The following is a 19,782-nucleotide window of genomic DNA, read 5'->3' on the forward strand; positions in this document are numbered from 1 at the left end:
CACAATTCTTCTTCTCTTTCATAGGTTTCCCCTCCATCCCTCAATCGTATTATACCGACCTGTGTGTAATTACCTGTTTGTATTTACCTATTTGTAGTATACAGGAAGTGAGCAATGCTTGTGTTGTCCTGTCTCCATATCCACATTTATCTAGTCTACCTTTACAAACATAAATGGTTTTCTCCTGTACCACCTTTTTGTCTAAGTCGTTCCAAATATTTATGTTTTTACCTAATTCTGTATACCTAATTGTGATATACACGAAATGTGCTATGCTTGTGGGTTCCCATCACTGTTTCTCAGTAAGTCAAATTTAACTTTAAACTCGTTTAAGTTTTTAGACTGGACGATCTCTTTGTCCGGGCTATTCCACAAGTCTATACTTCTGTAAGGAAAGCTATATTTCTTTATATCCTTCAAGCAGCTTGATTTGTTCAATTTCATTCTGTGTCCTCTTGTTGCTCTCTTATCCCATAAAAACAAATCTTCTTTGTCAATTTTATCTACTCCCACCATGGTCCTGAACACTGTAATCATGTCTGCCCTCTTTCTCCTTTCCTCTAAGGAAGGCAAATCCAGCTTTTCCAACCTCTCTCTGTGTGACAGATCTGCCCGACTGGGGACCATCTTGGTTGCTGTTCTTTGTATTCTCTCAATCTTGTTTATATCTTTCTTTTTGTGTGGGGACCATGCTACCGCTGCATATTCTAACCTGGGGTGGATTATGGCCACTATCAGTTTTTGCATCATCTCCTCATCCATATAATGAAATGCTACTCTTATGTTAGTCAAGAGTTTGTACATCTCTCTAACTATTTTGTTAATGTGTTTTTCAGGTGACAAACTATCTTGGACCAGCACTCCCAAATCTTTCTCTTCTCTCATTTTTGTGATTAATTTATTACCCAACAAATAATTCAGTGATGGTCTCCTGGTACTTTTACCCATTTCCAATATTTTACATTTCTTTGCATTAAATTTCATTTCCCACGTTTGGCTCCAATCATGTATCCTATCCAGATCCTCCTGCAGTATTTTACAATCCTCCTCAACCTCTACCTTCCTCAAGATCTTTACATCATCAGCAAACAGACTTGCATAACTGTTCACTCCATCTACCATATCATTTACGTAAATCAGGAACACTACTGGCACCAACACCGAGCCTTCAGGGACTCCACTTGTTACTTCCATCCATCCAAACATCCTATCCTTTATTACTGTCCTCATTCGTCTGTCTCTCAAAAAGTCTTTCATCTATTCCAGGAGTTTTCCCTTCAAACCTCCTATATATTCTAGTTTCCACATTACTCTCTTATGAGGTACCTTGTCGAAGGCCTTCTCTATGTCTAAGTACAAACAATCCACCCAACCATCTTTCTCCTGTACCACATCAATCGCTCTTGAGTAAAAGCTCAACAAGTTCGAAACACATGACCTTCCACTTCTGAATCCAAACTGATATTCAGCCAAAATATTCATCTCTTCAGGATACTTTATCCATCTGTCTTTCAGGATTCTCTCACACAATTTTGCGACCATGTTGGTTAGAGACACTGGTCTACAATTCAGGGGTTCTTCCCTGTTTCCTCCCTTATAAATTGGTACCACATTTGCCCTCTTCCATTCTTGTGGCACTTTCCCCTCTTCCAGAGAACACACGATTAAACTGTGAATTTTATCCGCCAGTTGTTCTCTCCATTCCTTCAGTACCCAATTAGAAATTCCATCAGGTCCTGGGGCTTTCCTTACATCTTGACTTTCCAGTAATTTATACACTTCCTGTACCTCCACTTTTATATCTTTTATCACCAGTACCTTTCTAATCACTTCCTCCCCTTCCACAAACTCTTTTTCATAAGTGAAAGCCGATTGGAATCATTTGTTCATTATTTCAGCTTGTATTGCTGCATCTTGATAGACCTCTCTTTTTACTTTCAGTTTGGTGATTCCTTCCTTTTGTTTCAGTTTGCCATTAACAAATCTATAAAACAGTTTGGGTTCATCCTTGCATTTGTCTATTATACCATTTTCAAAATTCCTTTCTTCTTCTCTACGTATTCTTGTGTCTTCATTTCTAGTTCTTTTATATTCTTCCTTTGTTCTGTTGTTACCTCTCTTTCTGCAGTTGTTCCAAGCCTTATCTCTCTCTTTTTTTGCTATCATACACCTTCTATTAAACCACTCCTTTTTCCTGTTTTCTTTCCCTCTTACTCTTGGTACAAATTTTTCCACTCCCAAATTACAGAGGTCTAGAAAGATATCCCACTTCCTCTGTATCTCTCTTGATTATCTGAATTTTCTCCAACCCGCATTTTCAAAAAATTTTCTCAATCCTGTAAAATTTGATTTCCCAAAGTTGTATCTTCCCTGTCTATGAAGCTCATCTCTTGGCTTGACGTTCCCTATTATCATCTGGAACTCAATGACCACATGATCACTTTTTCCTATAGGACAGAAATATTCCAATGATTCTATTACATCGAGTTCTTTGGTAAACAGTAACTCTAACCTTGCTGGTGTGTCCTCACCTCAGAACCGTGTCTCTTCTTTGACCCATTGCGTCATCACATTATTCATTATTATATTTACTACTATAGTGCCCCACTAATCCTCGCTGCCTCCTGAGTCCCATTCCTCCCAGTTCACCTCTTTACAGTTAGTCACCCACCAAAATTATATTATTGCTTTTCTCGATTATTTTTCGTAAAAAACTAGCTACATCTGACAACATCTCCTAGTATTCGTCATCATTCCATGCTTTCGTCTCAGGGGGAACATACACTACCGCTGTGTCTCTCTTGCCATTCTCTCCAGTTTCTAATTTCATATATATCACTTCAGCCCTGCCTTCTCCCATTTCCACAGTATCTACATTTATGTTGTTCTTCACTGCTATCATCACTCCTGCTCCCGTTTTTTCTTTTCTGTCTCTTCTCAACAGTTTGTATTTACCATCTCCCAAATGAACATCAATATCTTCTCTTAATTTGGTCTCTACAAAGCACATGACATCAGGTTCACGTTCCCTCAAGAAATCGTTAATTTCAACCCTTGCCGATATTAAACCATCAACATTAGTATATACCACCTTCAAATTATTTTTGATGTTTTTTATACCCTCTTCTCTCCTTCCCTCCATCGGTACCACTTCCTCAATTTCTGATCTTTCATTGCCATCCCCCTTAGTTTCCTTCACTTCTATTTCCTCACATACCACTTCCTTACTTTCATATCCAAGACTGTCCAAAAAAAAGTATTACATTCTTCCTCTGTCCTCTTATCATTTTATTCCTTTACTTGTTCCTTCAATGATTTTAAAACTTTTCTTACTTCTTCATTCAAGTCTTTTCTTATTATAATATTTTCCATCCCTGCCTCTTTGCTTAGTTTCCAGGTAACTTTAACTATATCATTTACTCTACATTCTGATGACAACTTGACTCTCATTGGTTTTGTTTCCCCTTTCTTATAAGGCCCTATCCTCCTAACTTCCTCAGTTTCTTTTACCCACTGATCTCCTTCGGGATTAATCTTGCCTAATATTCCTCTCACCAGGTTCATGTCTCTCTCGAGTCTCACGGATCTAACCTTTTCTTCCTCCTCTCTGTTTTCAAATACTACCACACATCTGTTCCTTTCTACAGTTCCTCTCATTATTTTCTCTTTCTTCTTCAGTATTTTCACTAAATTTTCTTCCATTTTTTTCTTGTTCAACATTCCCTCTTCTGTCTTTCTTTCCTTCATTCTTTTCTCTTCCTTCTGCCTGTGGGTGACTCTACACTGAGTGACAAGAAAAATGGTTTCCTGTACAATAGGAAACCATTTACTACGCTGGGTGGTAACCATATAACCAAATTTTGGCGCCTGGTGGTTTAGTGGGTAATTATTGCACTCCAATCAGATTGAACTGGTGATGGTTTATATCCAAGGAGTGGTTGGAGTTGATTGATCATGTATTGCCACTCAGGGATGAGTGAGGCTGGTCACTCTCATTTTAAATGTCGGGACCAACTACCTAGCCCCGGGCTCCTACGCTCCTCATGGGGCAATGTAGGATTGGCTGATGGATGGATGGATGGATTTCCCTTTCTTCCTGGATGATTTCTCTTAACCTGACCACTTCTTTCTGTTCTTCTTCTACATGTGCCCACTTTGCCTTATGCTCTTCTAATACACTACTCACCTTCTCTGTTTTATTAGTACTCTCTTCTAGTTTTCTCCTCAATTCGATATTTTCACGCTTCAAATTGTGTGTGTGTGTGTGTGTGTGTGTGTGTGTGTATTTACCTATTTGTATTTACCTATTTGTTGTATACAAGAACTGAGCAATGCTCGTGTTGTCCTCTCTCCATATCCACCTTAATCTAGTCTACTTTTACACACATGAATGTTTTACTCCTGCACCACCTTTTCGTCCAAGTTGTTCCAAATATTTATGTATTTACCTAATATACCTAATTGTGATATACACGAAATGTGCTATGCTCGTGGGTTCCTATCGCTGTTCCTCAGTAAGTCAAATTTAGCTTTAAACTCGTTTAAGTTTTGAGACTGGATGATCTCTTTGTCCAGGCTATTCCATAAGTCTATACTTCTGTAATGAAAGCTATATTTCATGATATCCTTCAAGCAGCTTGACGTTTTCAATTTCATTCCGTGTCCTCATGTTGCTCTCTTATCCCAGAAAATCAGAACTTCTCGGTCAATTTTATCTACTCCCACCATGGTCCTGAATACTGCAATCATGTCTCCCCTCTTTCTCCTTTCCTCTAAGGAAAGCAAATCCAGCTTTTCCAGCCTCTCTCTGTATGACAGATCTGCCAGACTGGGGACCATCTTGGTTGCTGTTCTTTGTATTCTCTCAATCTTGTTCATATCTTTCTTTTCATGTGGGGACCACACTACTGCTGCATATTCTAACCTGGGGCGGATCATGTCCACTATCAATTTTTTCATCATCTCCTCATCCATATAATGAAATGCTACTCTTATGTTAGTCAAGAGTTTATAAGTCTCTCTAACTACTTTGTTAATGTGTTTTTCAGGTGACAAACTATCTTGGACCAGCACTCCCAAATCTTTCTCTACTCTCATTTTTGTGATTAATTCATTACCCAACAAATAATTCAGTGATGGCCTCCTGTTACTTTTACTCATTTCCAATATTTTACATTTCTTTGCATTAAATTTCATTTCCCACGTTCGGCTCCAATCATGTATCCTATCCAGATCCTCCTGCAGTATTTTACAATCCTCTTCAACATCTACCTTCCTTAAGATCTTTACTATCATCAGCAAACAGTCTTGCATAACTGTTCACTCCATCTACAATATCAATTACATAGATCAGGAACACTACTGGCGCCAACACCGAGCCTTGAGGGACTCCACTTGTTAATTCCCTCCATCCAGACATCCTATCCTTTATTACTGTCCTCATTTGTCTGCCTCTCAAAAGGTCTCTCATCCATTCCAGGAGTTTCCCCTTCAGTCCTCCTATATATTCTAGTTTCCACATTAGTCTACTATGAGGTACCTTGACAAAGGCCTTCTCTAAGTCTAAGTACACACAATTCATCCAACCATCTCTCTCCTGCACCACGTAAATCGCTCTTGAGTAAAAGCTCAACAAGTTCGAAACACATGACCTTCCACTTCTGAATCCAAACCGACATTTAGCCAAAATATTCATCTCTTACAGATATTTTATCCATCTGTCTTTCAGGATTGTCTCACACAATTTTGCAACCATGTTGGTTAGAGACACTGGTCTATAATTCAGGGGTTCATCCCTGTTTCCTCCCTTATGAACTGGTACCACATTTGCCCTCTTCCATTCTTGTGGCACTATCCCCTCTTCCAGAGAACACACGATTAAACTGTGAATTTCATCCGCCAGTTGTTCTCTTTATTCCTTCAGTACCCAATTAGAAATTCCATCAGGTTCTGGGGCTTTCCTTACATCTTGACTTTCCAGTAATTTATACACTTCCTGTACCTCCACTTTTATATCTTTTATCACCGGTACATTTCTAATCACTCTCTCCCTTTGCACAAACTCTTTTTCATTACTGATTGGAAACATTTGTTCATTATTTCAGCTTGCATTGTTGCATCTTTATAGACCTCTCCTTTTACATTTAGTTTGGTGATTCCTTCCTTTTGTTTCAGTTTGCCATTAACAAATCTATATAACAGTTTGGGTTCATCCTTGCATTTGTCTATTATACCTTTTTCAAAATTCCTCTCTTCTTCTCTATGTATTCTTGTGTCTTCATTTCTAGTTCTTTTATATTCTTCCTTTGTTCTGTTGTTACCTCTCTTTCTCCAGCTGTTCCACGCCTTATCTCTCTTTTTTTGCTATCATACACCTTCTATTAAACCACTCCTTTTTCCAGTTTTCTTTCCCTCTTACTCTTGGTACAAATTTTTCCACTCCCATATTATAGAGGTCTAGAAAGATATCCCACTTCCTCTGTATCTCTCGTTTCTCTGAATTTTCTCCAATCCGCATTTTCAAAAAATTTTCTCAATCCTGTAAAATTTGCTTTCCCAAAGTTGTTTCTTCCCTGTCTATGAAGCTCGTCTCTTGGCTTGACGTTCCCTATTATCATCTGGAACTCAATGACCACATGATCACTTTTTCCTATAGGACAGAAATATTTCAATGATTCTATTACATCGGGTTCTTTGTTAAACAGTAAATCTAACCTTGCTGGTGTGTCCTCACCTCGGAACCGTGCCTCTTCTTAGACCCACTGCGTCATCACATTATTCATTATTATATTCAATAATATAGTGCCCCACGAATCCTCGCTACCTCCTTTGTCCCATTCCTCCCAGTTCGCCTCTTTATGGTTAAAGTCACCCACCAAAATTATATTGTTGCTTTTCTCAATTATTTTTTGTAAATAACTAGCCATATCTGACAACATCTCCTGGTGTTCGTCATCATTCCATGCTCTCGTCTTAAGGGGAACATACACTACCGCCATATCGCTCTTAACATTCTCTCCAGTTTCTAATTTCATATCTATCACTTCAGCCCTGCCTTCTCCCATTTCCATGGTATCTACATTTATGCTGTTCTTCACAGCTATCATCACTCCTGCTCCCGTTTTTTCTTTTCTGTCTCTTCTCCACAGTTTGTATTTATCATCTCCCAAATGAACATCAATATCTTCTCTTAATTTAGTCTCTACAAAGCACATGACATCAGGTTCATGTTCTCTCAAGAAATCATTAATTTCAAGTCTTGCCGATACATCTCTTGTAAAATCTGCTTCCAATAGACTGGTGTGCTAAGCCGACTCCATTTTTTCTTTATCCTTGCACAATTGCTGACTCTATACAGGGGTTTTATCCGCCCCTGTGTGGAGTACAACTCTCATGTGTGGGGAGGCTCCCCACATACAGCTCTTTTCAATACGGTGGAGTCAAAGGCTTTTCGTCTCATTAACTCTCATCCTCTTACTGACTTCCTTTAACCACTGTCTCTTCACCGCACTGTTGCATCTTTATCTCTTCCCTATCGCTACTTTAATGGTCACTGCTCCTCTGAACTATCTGCATGCATTCCTCCACTTCTAAGACGGGCGCATTGCACCCGTCTAGAAGCAAACTCTCATCCCTTTTCTCTCCAACTCTCTAATCCAAGAATTAACCGTTACTCCCAGTCCTTCATTTATGCAACAGGTCAACTCTAGAACTGTCTCCCTCTGTCTCTATTTCCTGCTGCCTACGATCTCCAGTCTTTCAAACGCAGTGTATCTAGGCATCTCAAAATTAATGGATCTTGAATTTGCCTCTATCTTGTATTTTGTTTTTCTCTTGGAGGGAACTCATACTGTGGGCTCATGGCCTTTGGTTCCTTCTTCCTCACATAAAAAAAAAAAAAAATCTACATTAGTATATATCACCTTCAAATTATTTTTGATGTTTTTTATACCCTTTTCTCTGCTTCTCTCCATCGGTACCACTTCCTCAATTTCTGATATTCCATAGCCATCCCCCTTAGTTTCCTTCACTTCTATTTCCTTACATGCCACTTCCTTACTTTCATATCCATCACTCTCCAAAAAAAAGTTTTACATTCTTCCTCTGTTCTTTTATCATTTTTTTCCTTTACTTGCTCCTTCAATGATTTTAAAACTTCTCTTTCTTCTTCATTCAAATCTTTTCTTATTATAATATTTTCCATCCCTGCCTCTTTGCTTAATTTCCAGGTCACTTTAAGTATATCATTTACAACACTTTCTGATGACAACTTGACTCTCATTGGTTTTGTTTCCCCTTTCTTATAAAGCCCTATCCTCCTTACTTCCACAATTTCTTTTACCCACTTGTCTCCCTCGAGATCAATCTTGCCTAATATTCCTCTCACAAGGTTCGTGTCTCTCTCGAGTCTCACGGATCTAACCTTTTCTTCCTCCTCCCTGTTTCCAAATATTACCACGCATCTGTTCCTTTCTACAGTTTCTCTCACTGTTTTCTCTTTTTTCTTCACTATTTTCACTACATTTTCTTCCATTTTTTTCTTGTTCATTTCCCTTTCTTCCTGGATGATTTCTCTTAAGCTGACCACTTCTTTCTGTTCTTCTTCTACGTGTGCCCACTTTGCCTTATGCTCTTCTAAAACACTACTCACCTTCTCCGTTTTATTAGTACTCTCTTCTAGTTTTCTCCTCAAGTTGATATTTTCACGCTTCAAATTTCTGATTTCCTCATTCGCCATCTCACTGGACTGGATCAGACTCTGTATAGTAATCTCTGTATTCTCAGACACGTCCTTTAACACTAGATTCTCCACTTTCTTTTCAAGTTCACTAATCCTCATAATCAATGTTTTAACCAGATCCATGATATTAGTGTTTCTATCAAAACCTGGAAATTCGAGTCCTTCAATGTTTACATTATCAGCCATCTTTGAGGTTGGTTGCAGTACCAAAAACAACTATTACCGAAAATAGTACAAACATTCATGTATACTATTGCCAATAAATCTTTACATTTTTGATAGTCTATCTTTACTTACAGTATTTTCAACTTAAAACAAGACCATAGGAGACAGGACCAACAAAATTCCTGGAAACTACTTAAGGTTTCCAGCGGTGGCTGGGCCTGGGCCTGGGAGCAGTGTGTGTGTGTGTGTGTGTGTGTGTGTGTGTGTGTGTGTGTGTGTGTGTGTGTGTGTGTGTGTGTGTGTGTATTTACCTATTTGCAGTATACAGGAATTGAGCAATGCTCGTGTTGTCCTGTCTCCAAATCCACATTTATCAAGTCTACCTTTACACACATGAATAGTTTTCTCATGCACCACCTCTTCATCTAAGTCGTTCCAAATATTTATGTATTTACCTAATATACCTAATTGTGATATACATGGAATGTGCTATGCTCGTGGGCTTCCGTCACTGTTTCTCAATAAGTCAAATTTAGCTTTAAACTCGTTTAAGCTTTTAGAATGGACGATCTCTTTGTCCAGGCTATTCCATAAGTCTATACTTCTGTAAGGAAAGCTATATTTCTTGATATCCTTCAAGCAGTTTGACGTTTTCAATTTCATTCAGTGTCCTCTTATTGCTCTCTTATCCCATACAAACAGATCTTCTATGTCAATTTTATCTACTCCCACCATGGTCCTGAACACCGCAATCATGTCTCCCCTCTTTCTCCTTTCCTCTAAGGAAGGCAAATCCAGCTTTTCCAGCCTCTCTCTGTATGACAGGTCTGCCAGACTGGGGACCATCTTGGTTGCTGTTCTTGTATTCTCACAATCTTGTTTATAACTTTCTTTTTGTGTGGGGACGACACTACAGCTGCATATTCTAACCTGGGGGGGATCATGGCCACTATCAATTTTTTCATCATCTCCTCATCCATATAATGAAATGCTACTCTTATGTTAGTCAAGAGTTTATAAGTCTCTCCAACTATCTTGTTAATGTGCTTTTCTGGTGACAAACTATCTTGGACCAGCACTACCAAATCTTTCTCTTCTCTCCTTTTTGTGATTAATTCATTACACAACAAACAATTCAGTGATGGCCTCCTTGTACTTTTACCCATTTCCAATATTTTACATTTCTTTACATTAAATTTCATATCCCATGTCCGGCTCCAATCATGTATCCTATCCAAATCCTCCTGCAGTATTTTACAATCCTCCTCAACCTCTACCTTCCTCAAGATCTTTATATCATCAGCAAACAGACTTGCATAACCGTTCACTCCATCTACCATATCATTTACGTAAATCAGGAACATTACTGGCGCCAACACCGAGCCTTGAGGGACTCCACTTGTTACTCCCCTCCATCCAGACATCCTATCCTTTATTACTGTCCTCATTTGTCTGTCTTTCAAAAAGTCTCTCATCCATTCCAGAAGTTTCCCCTTCAGTCCTACTATATATTCTAGTTTCCACATTAGTCTCTTGTGAGGTACCTTGTCAAAGGCATTCTCTATGTCTAAGTACACACAATGTGTGTGTGTTCTTACCTAATTGTATCTTTACAGGAATGAGTCAAGCTCGTACTGTACCGTGTCTTAAACCATATTTATCGTACATATCCTTAAATTTGTAAATTGTTTTGGCACACACTATTTCATTCGGTAGTGCATTCCATTGATCAATTGCTCTGTTTGGGAAACTGAATTTCCGTACATCTTTATCACCTCTCTTCTTATGCAGTTTTTTGCGGTGTCCTCTTGCTGATGCTTCTCCATATGTTAAGTAATCATTTATGCCTATTTTCTCCTTCCCTGATATGCACTTATATAGCATTATCATGTCACCTCTTTTCCTTCTCTCCTGTAGTGTTGGTAGATTCAATTTATTTAGTCTTTCTTCGCAGCTTAGGTTCCTTAAGCTTGGTATCCATCTTGTCGTGGTCCTTTGAACTTTTTCAATCTTGTCTATGTGCTTTTTGAGATGAGGACTCCAGACTACTGATGCATATTCCAGGGTTGGTCTAATGAATGATGTTATTATCCTTCTTAGCATGTCTTCATTTATGTAAGTGAATGCTATTCTCATATTTGCAAGCAGTGTATACATGTTCCGTACCTTCTCGCTGATGTGGTCAGTCGGAGATAGTCTGTTATTGATAATCACACCTAGGTCCTTCTCTCTTTCTGATGTGTATAGGGTTTTATTTCCTAACTTATAATCCCAATCAGGTCTTTTTCTACTTTTACCAAACTTGATTACATGACACTTGTCCACATTGAATTCCATTTGCCATGTATTACTCCATTCATGAAGTTTATTTAATTCTTCTTGTAGCTCTTTACAAGAGTCTGTGTTAGCAATTCTCCTTTGTATTTTTGCATCATCTGCAAACATATTCAGATAGCTCTCATTTCCAGTGTTACTGTTTATATCATTTATATACACTAAAAACATGATTGGTGCCAGCACTGAACCCTGTGGTACTCCACTAGTCACTTCTTTCCATGATGAGTAGTTTCCTCTTAGTACTGTTCTCATTTCTCTTTTTATGACAAAATCTTGCATCCAACAAAACAGTTTGCCTCGAATTCCTCCTTGATGTTACAGTTTCCATACAAGTCTTTGGTGTGGTACTGTGTCAAAAGCTTTCTTGAAATCTAAATAGATACTGTCCACCCATCCTTCTCTTTCCATTATTGTGTTTGTTACTCAGTCATAGTAGCTCAACAGATTAGTGACATATGATTTTCCTTTTCTGAAACTAAACTGTCTTTCTGTTATCATACTGTGTTCTTCTAGATGATTTTCCCAAGCTTTTCTTATAAGCTTTTCTAACACCTTGCTTACAACACTGGTCAGTGATACTGGTCGGTAGTTGAGTGGATTTTGTCTGTTTCCTTTCTCGAATAAGGGGACAATATTTGCTTTTTTCCAAATATCAGGTAGTTTTCCTTGACTCAAGGATTTCTTGAAAATTAAAAATAATGGTTTACTTAACTCCTTTGCACATTCTGGTAGTACCTAACATGAAATTTCATCAGGACCACTTGCTTTTCCTCTGTCTAATTTACTTAACTCCTCATGTATTACTTTTTCTGCTATTTGTATATCTTGTAGTATGTAAGGACATGCATGTTCCACATAGTCCCTCTCAAAAATTTTTTCTTCTGTAAAAACTAATTGGAAATTCTTATTTAGTGCTTCACAAATATCTTTCTCTTGTGTATAAGTGATTCCCTCGTCCGTAATGGATTGTATTATATCTTTTACTTTGGTTTTGCTTCTGATGTAGCTGTAAAACAGCTTTGGCTGATCACTACTTTTATATATTATATCCTCCTCAAACTGTTTTTGGGCTTCCCTCCTTATTCTTGTATAATCGTTTCTTGCCTGTTTGTAATTATTATACGCCCTTTCACTATTGTGTCTTCTGTATCTATTCCACAACAAATCTATTCTTTCTTTTGATTTTTTACATTCTGTATTGAACTATTTCTGTATTTTCTTATCTGGTTCTTTGGGCTGTGGGATGTACTTCTGGACTCCTATTTCATAAAATTCACAAAATTTTTTATATACAGCATTTAAATCTTGTCCTCTAAGCTCATTTTCCCAATCAACTTCTAAGAAATACTTCTTTAGGTCTTGATAATTTCCCTTTTTATAGTTTAGGCTCTTTTTGTAACTTTCATTGCTGTTAACTATGTCATATGCTATCCTGAAGTTGTAATTTAGTACTGCATGATCTCTTTTGCCGAGTGGAGGGTGATATATTAAAGTGTCAATATCATTTTCTTGCCTAGTAAATATTTGATCTAGCACTGAAGGTACATCAAGTCCTCTTTTTCTGGTGGTTTCCCTCACATGTTGCGTTAGGAAAAACTCTTGCACGAGATCCAGGAGCTTTTGGTCCCAACAGCTTTCTTGGCTAATTATATCTAGAGTATTCCAATTTATATTTGTATGAAAATCTCCAGTTAGTATAATTCTTTCCGATTTCTCTTCCATTTTATGTAGCAAGGATGTTAAACTCTGAATTGTACTCTCTGCCAGGTCCTCATATTTGTCTCTTTCCCATGTGTTTGATCTGGGTGGCATGTACAAATTGGCTACAATTACTTTACCTTCAGATGTGTTGATCTCTACTGCAATCAGTTCTACTTGTGATGGTACATCCAGTTTTATTTCATTGACTTTTAGATTTTTCTTAGTTAATATTATAATTCCTCCTCCCTTTTTTAAATTTCTGTCTCTTCTCCATATATTGTATTCCTCTTAAGTTTAGTATGTCATTGGATATCCTTGGTGTTAATTTTGTTTCAGTTAGGCATATTATTTGTGGTTCATTTTCTCTGACATAATCATTCATCTCTAGTAATTTAGATACCATTCCACCCATATTTGAGTACATCAACTTTATCATCTTGTTTATATACTTGTCATGACATGGTTTTACTACCTTCCTCCTTTTTCTTCCATCCTGTTTGTGTACCACTTTCGTACCTGCAATCCTATTACTTTGTAAAAAAATTTCTTCTTCTCCTCTTCTGATCTTCCCTCATTTTTTGTTTTTGCTTCCTCCCTTTTCTCTTTCAGTAATTTCAGTTCCTCTTGTGTTGGGCATCTTTTTATCCATACATTTTTGAACTCCTCTTTTTCCATAAGATTCTTTGCATTTTTTAGTATCTCCTCCACAGTGTTTACACTCTGGAAAGTCACCTTTAGAGGTCTTGTCCTGCTTTTCTCGTATTTCCCTAACCTTTTGTGTTCCTCTATGTCTTAACTACAGGTTTCCTCTGATACTTCTTTCAGTAAGCTCATTACATTTGCCAATTCCTTTTCGTCTCTTGTGATCTTGTTTTTTACTTCTTCCTCTTCTATACCAGTGATTACTATAGATTTGTTTATATCTACTGAATCTCTGACTAACTTTGGATTGTTTTGGATTATTCTTTTCACTTCCTTTTTAATGCTTTTTTCCTCCACCCTTGTTTCTAAGTCTTTCTTTACTTTCACCACTTCAGCATACGTGGTTTCCACATCATTTTTGTAGCTTTGCACAGCTTCATTCACCTGTGTTATCTTCTCCTCAATATCACTGCTTTGGTCTATCAGACTGCTTACTTGCCTAACTGTCTCTGCGTCATTTTTGAACTCTTCCATAACACTCTCATGATTGACTACTGTACTTGTCATTTCACTCATTTTCTTCCTAAGTGTACTCAATTCCACTGTTAGTTCACTGATGGTTGTGTCTTTCTTGTTGGCCTCCCTTCCTAGTTTTTCTATTTCTTCCTTTTGCAAGTGCATCTGCTTCTTTATTTCATCAATTTCATTTATGAAAGCCATTTCTAGTTTGTGTACACGTTCAACCAGTCTATTGTGAGTCTCCACTTCAACCAGTTCTTGGTAGAAATCATCATTTTGCTTTCTACCTTTATCCCTTTTCTTTTCCAAATTTGCTTTACTAAAATATGTATCCATTGCAATACTAAAAGTACAGAGTATGTACTTACATTCCCCATGCTGCTGTAGTCTAAATAAACCTCAGCTGACTGAGCGCATTCTTTCGTCTTGGTTCTCTTTTCTGTTTGAACAAGTCTTGTTTAAACTTATTACTTTTTTTTTTTTCCTTTTAATAATGAAAAATCATTTAGTCTAACCTGGTACAGAGCTTGATTCATATAAAGATACTAATTTAGGTAATGTTACTGGCTGTGTTGGTTCGGTACGGAGTGCCGATGTCGCACGGCTGCCTCCTTTGACTCCCTGTGTGTGTGTGTGTGTGTGTGTGTGTGTGTGTGTGTGTGTGTGTGTGTGTGTGTGTGTGTGTAGGGACACCAAGCTGGTCGGTGTTTCCTGTGCATCCACTCTGTTACCAAACAAAACTCATTACATGAACATAACGTTCAGCCAGCTCGAGGTGGTCATCAAAACCGAAATTTGTGAAAAGAGTGTTCAGTATATCAAGCATTTACTGTACTATAGTCTGTTATTACAACTCAGCAATCACAATGGGGGAAGGGCAATTTCAGGCCAAGCTGAAGCGAAAAGTGTGGGAAAAACATGTATTATGACCTACTGTGCCCCATTCAATGGAAATAGTTCGTTACAGCCGACAGAAGTTCAGTGGTCTACATAGTGTAGGCTAAATATGATATCTGGGTTAATCAAGGTCCAGTAAAACGAGGGTCTACAGTACAATTCTGCCCCAAACGAAACTGAATATTTTAAACAGCTTGCCAAAGAGCTGGTGTAGCATGCTCACGACAGGAGCGCTGTGTAGCAGTGACTTTGTGCTTTAGTCTAACACTAGCTGCATCATGCCACATCACTTAGTCATTGAGGTACATGCACTTGAGTGAACATGTGTTTAGTGCACTTGGCAATTTGCTGCAATCCCAAATCTGGACAGCTTTCCACGTCAACAGACAACGATTAAATTGAGAAAACGTGTGCTGAGATCCGTGAAAATCGTCGCCGGACTGTCCACGAAGTTTTGGAAGAAACAGGCATCCGTAAAAGTTCGTGCCACATGATTTAACCGAAAACCTGAAGATGCATTTTGTTGCAGCAAAATTTGTGCTGTGTCTGCTGGCAGATGAGCAAAACGAGAACTGAATTCACAGTCAGCTAGGACATGTTTGATCATTCAAATGCTGATGAAAACTTTCTAAAAAAAATGTCATAACGGATTAAATAATGTTGAAACAATATGGCGGTCGTCACAATAGGTTGGAGCATCATCAACACAACCTAAAAAGCATGTCAGATTCACTCAAGAGCTAAGGAAATGTTGATTGCCTATTTTTATATTAAGAGCATAATATATCATGAGTTTCTTCCACGTGGTCAGACAGTTAATAAAGAGTTTAACCTGGATGTCCTGAAGCAGTTGCGGGAGACAATGTGAAGGAGGTCTGAGGCATGGACAAACAAAACCTGGACGCTGCACCATGACAATGCACCTACTCATGTGTCACTCCTTATCTGTGACTTTTTGACAAAGCATGAGATAAATCTGTGGTAGGTGATGATGACCATCATCCACTCACTTGATATAGTGCTGGATGCTGCACCATGACAATGCACCTGCTCACGTGTTAATCCTTATCTGTGACTTTTTGACAAAGCATGAGATAAATTTGTAGTTGGTGATGGCGACCATCATCCACTCACTTGATATAGTGCTGTCTACTTCTTCCTTCAGCTTTATCATTGTTTTTCCATGTCTTTCCTCCTTTCTTCCTATTTCTCATATCTTTCCTGTCAATTTTTATTATTCTTCTTTCCTTTTCAGTGGCTTTACATTGAGTGACATGCCTAATGGTTTCCTGTAAGCCAGGAAATCATTTACAACACTGAAGGGTAGCCATATAACCAACCCATGTATTCCCTACGTGTCAACAAGTGGGATAGCAGAGGGTTAGTTCCCCTCCCTGTAAAACAACTAACAAAGACTATCATCCCCCAGCTGCCCTACTCTTCAGACTTGTCCCCTGCAGACTTTTTCTGTTTTGTTCCCAAAGTTGAAATCCACCCTGAATGGTCTCAGAATTCAGACAACAGAGGAGACAGAAGAAAATTCACTACCAGAACTGCATGCCATCCCTAAAAATGCATTCCAGGACTCATTCCAGAACTGGAAAGAACACTGGGAACATTATATGAACACTGGAGGGGAGTATTTTGAAAGAGGCAAGTCTGATTAGGTCATCCATAAAGCAATAAATTTGTTATTTGAAAAGTTCATTTTCTTTTTTGGACAGATCTTATATACTTATACTGGCAAAGGAGGAGGATAAGGAATGCTTGGAGTGCAAGTTGTATAAATATAACACAGTCAGAAGGCATTTCTGTCATGGCCATTCCTTGCTCAGGGTTCCCAAGATGAAATGAGGTGATGAAGAGGATGACGACAATGACGATAAAAACAGCAATGATAATGAAGGCGAACATTACCGTAGTTTTCGGTATTAAGACAAATTTTCATCCCCTAAAAAAAAAAACTGAAAAGTTTCCATTTGTCCTCAGTGATGAATGTCATGAGGCTGGACAGGAGTTATCTCTGGCTCTATTCAAAACAGCCACACGTACAGGCAGTTGTCCTATAAACTGCCTATCATTAGCAGAATATACAACAAAAAACATTTAACTACACTACAACTGCTGATAAATTGTGAAAAACAAAATGCACTTGAATGCTTATGCAGAAGAGGAAAACATTCATGGGCAGCCACAACTCTGTGTTTACATACTGACACTTCTGCCACATGGTGTCTGCTGGTGAATATAACTGGAAGTTCTCATTGCAAGAATGGATTTTTATGATGAACAATTGTAACTTTTTTCTGACCTTTATTTTGTGATTTTTTATTCTCTTTGCATGAATCCTGACAATATTTTACATGCAATTAAGTGACTTGAGGACAAACTCAGCTAAGTCCAGCTCAACAGAGAAAAAAGAAGGGTGGTCAAAAGCAATTTCTAGTGTACATATGTATGACTGTGTTACATATTTTCACTTCTACTGTATCTAGTACACTGATGAACAGTATTTGAACACAGATACTGATAGGTGAGCATCTATATACAAACTCACCTGATTCAAACTCTGTAGAGATGCAGAAAGATGGACAAAGTCATTTGTAGTAAGACAAAGTCATTTGTAGTAAGTATATTTATAACTGTGGAACAGACTTTCACTATTTTAGTTCTTTTATTTATTAATAATGAAATTATTAGTGGTACGTTACGGTGCTCACCATCCACTCACTCGATGTAGTGCTGCTTTGGGTGTCTGCCCTTTCCTCTCTTACATTTTTCCTCTTCTGTCTTTCCTTCATTCATTCCTCTTTTTCTGTCTAAGGGTAACTTAACACTCCTTCTCCTGTGTCTCTTTCCTTTATTCTTTCCTCTTCCTTCTGCCTATGGGTGACTCTACACATAGTGACAAGCCAAATGGTTTCCTGTACACCAGGAAGCCATTTAGTATGCTGAGTGGTAACCATATAACCAAATTATGGTGCCTGGTGGTTTTGTGGGTTATTAAGGTGCTCCAATTGGATTGAGCCAGTGTAGGTTTATATCCAAGGGATGGTTGGGGTTTACAGCTCACGTAATGCCAATCAGGGATGAGTGAGGCTGGTCACTCTCATATTAAATGTCAGGACCAACTTGCCTAGCCCCGGGCTCCTACGCTCCTCATGGGGCATCACTGAATTAGATGATGGATGGATGGATGGAAACATTAACTGACAAATAGTACTTAATGCAGATATTGAAAGGAGAGTGTACACTTGTGTGAATGTGACTATATCAAGCTAAGCTTGTAGTGGGTGATGGTTAGGAGTCAAAAACTTTTTTTCCTTTGACTTGTTCTCCCAGAATTACGGCACGTCTTACACAGTGCAGTGTCTAATTTCCTGAGAAATATGGTACTGTAAGTGAATGATGATTTCTGTCTATAACTGTATGCACTTTCAACTCATACCAATAAACTCTCACCTATCTCGATCTCTATCACGGTCACGACGATCCTTGTTATCTCTGTCTCTGTCGTTCCTCTCTTTGTCTCTATCCCTGCGATCTCGCTCACGATCCCTATCTCTTCCTCTCTCCCGATCACGGTCACCACCACGGTCTTTGTCCCTGTCGCTAGCCTTTCCAACCGAAGGCACATAATCTCCGATGTCACCATAAATACTCTCATCAGCTCCTCCTCGTGCAGCCTGTAAATGAGGGAGGGAGGTGGGAGTTTTGTCATTAGTTTTTTAATTCAAGAGTAACATATTGTAGCAAAATGCTCATCACTGTGAAACTTATCCTCCTCTAATCTAAAAGTGCTCCACACTGACACAATCGTGTCACTGAAAGCTCAAATTACCCATATACAGTATATATGGTAATGACCAATGTTTCACACTTACTCAGTCATGTCACTGAAAGTCCTCAAGATACCTTCATATATGGTACTGACCCAAGAGTTTGAAAAAACACAAAAGTAAGACTGTCAATATTTCAAATGGGATGCATGACAATCTCCAGACAGCTACAGTACACATACATGTTCTTGCGAACACAGCCGTGATAATTAAAGAGTATACAAAGTCATGGGATCGGCCATGATAATTAATGAGTATACAAAGTCATGGGATCTTAAATTTTGCAAGTTAATATGGTCTGAGGTTTGACTCCATAAATCCCATCAAATGTCTTAATCAAAAAATAAAAAGGGCATCTGGGGCTATTGGTCTTAGAAACAACTGTGCTTGGTGTGATGTGAATTGATGAAGAAATAAAGGAATGCTTCCAAGTTGAAGAAACATTTGAAAGAAGAAAGAATATAAGGAAATAGAGTAGCTCTCCATACTTTTGTGCAAAGATGTAAAGAGTTTTAACAACAACACGAGGATGTACTAATACCATAAGCAAATATTGCTCTCATCAAGAAATGAAAGAGCATCCTATGAAGGACCGTGTGAACATAGGAAGAACACAATCTCTCACTTGAGCACTGGATGCATCCCATCCTTGTAATTATATTGTACCACTCCCACCACAAAGAATCAAAAAATGAAAAACTCTCCAACACTACACAGAATGCCTCAACTCCTCTACCAGACACTACATCTCACACATATACACAAACACACAGCCATCCAAAACATGCAGCTAAACACATCCCTCACGACCCTCTACCAGATACTTATTCCAGTGGGACACAAGTTTACCCAGAAAAACTTTAATGCGGTCATCACCCTTCCCTGCTTTGGCTGTAAAGTGTGCATATCTCCAGTGGACCCTGCCAGCAACTTGTTGGTCAT

The 19,782-nt window shown here is 38.4% G+C and overlaps 1 protein-coding gene across 1 annotated transcript in view; it reads right to left on the reverse strand.

The window, feature by feature from the left end:
• beag (IC cytokine homolog beag) overlaps positions 1-19,782 on the reverse strand; it is a 498,741-nt gene that overhangs the window by 235,921 nt on the left and 243,038 nt on the right. Inside the window, exon 7 of the mRNA XM_080280996.1 lies at positions 18,464-18,687. Within this exon, the coding sequence (XP_080137122.1) occupies positions 18,464-18,687 (224 nt within the window). The remainder of the gene's footprint in view (positions 1-18,463; positions 18,688-19,782) is intronic.

The sequence above is a fragment of the Coenobita brevimanus genome, chromosome 87 (assembly GCF_032717465.1).
Source record: "Coenobita brevimanus isolate Jiangsu-jjx chromosome 87, ASM3271746v2, whole genome shotgun sequence".
NCBI classification, from domain to species: Eukaryota; Metazoa; Arthropoda; class Malacostraca; order Decapoda; family Coenobitidae; genus Coenobita; species Coenobita brevimanus.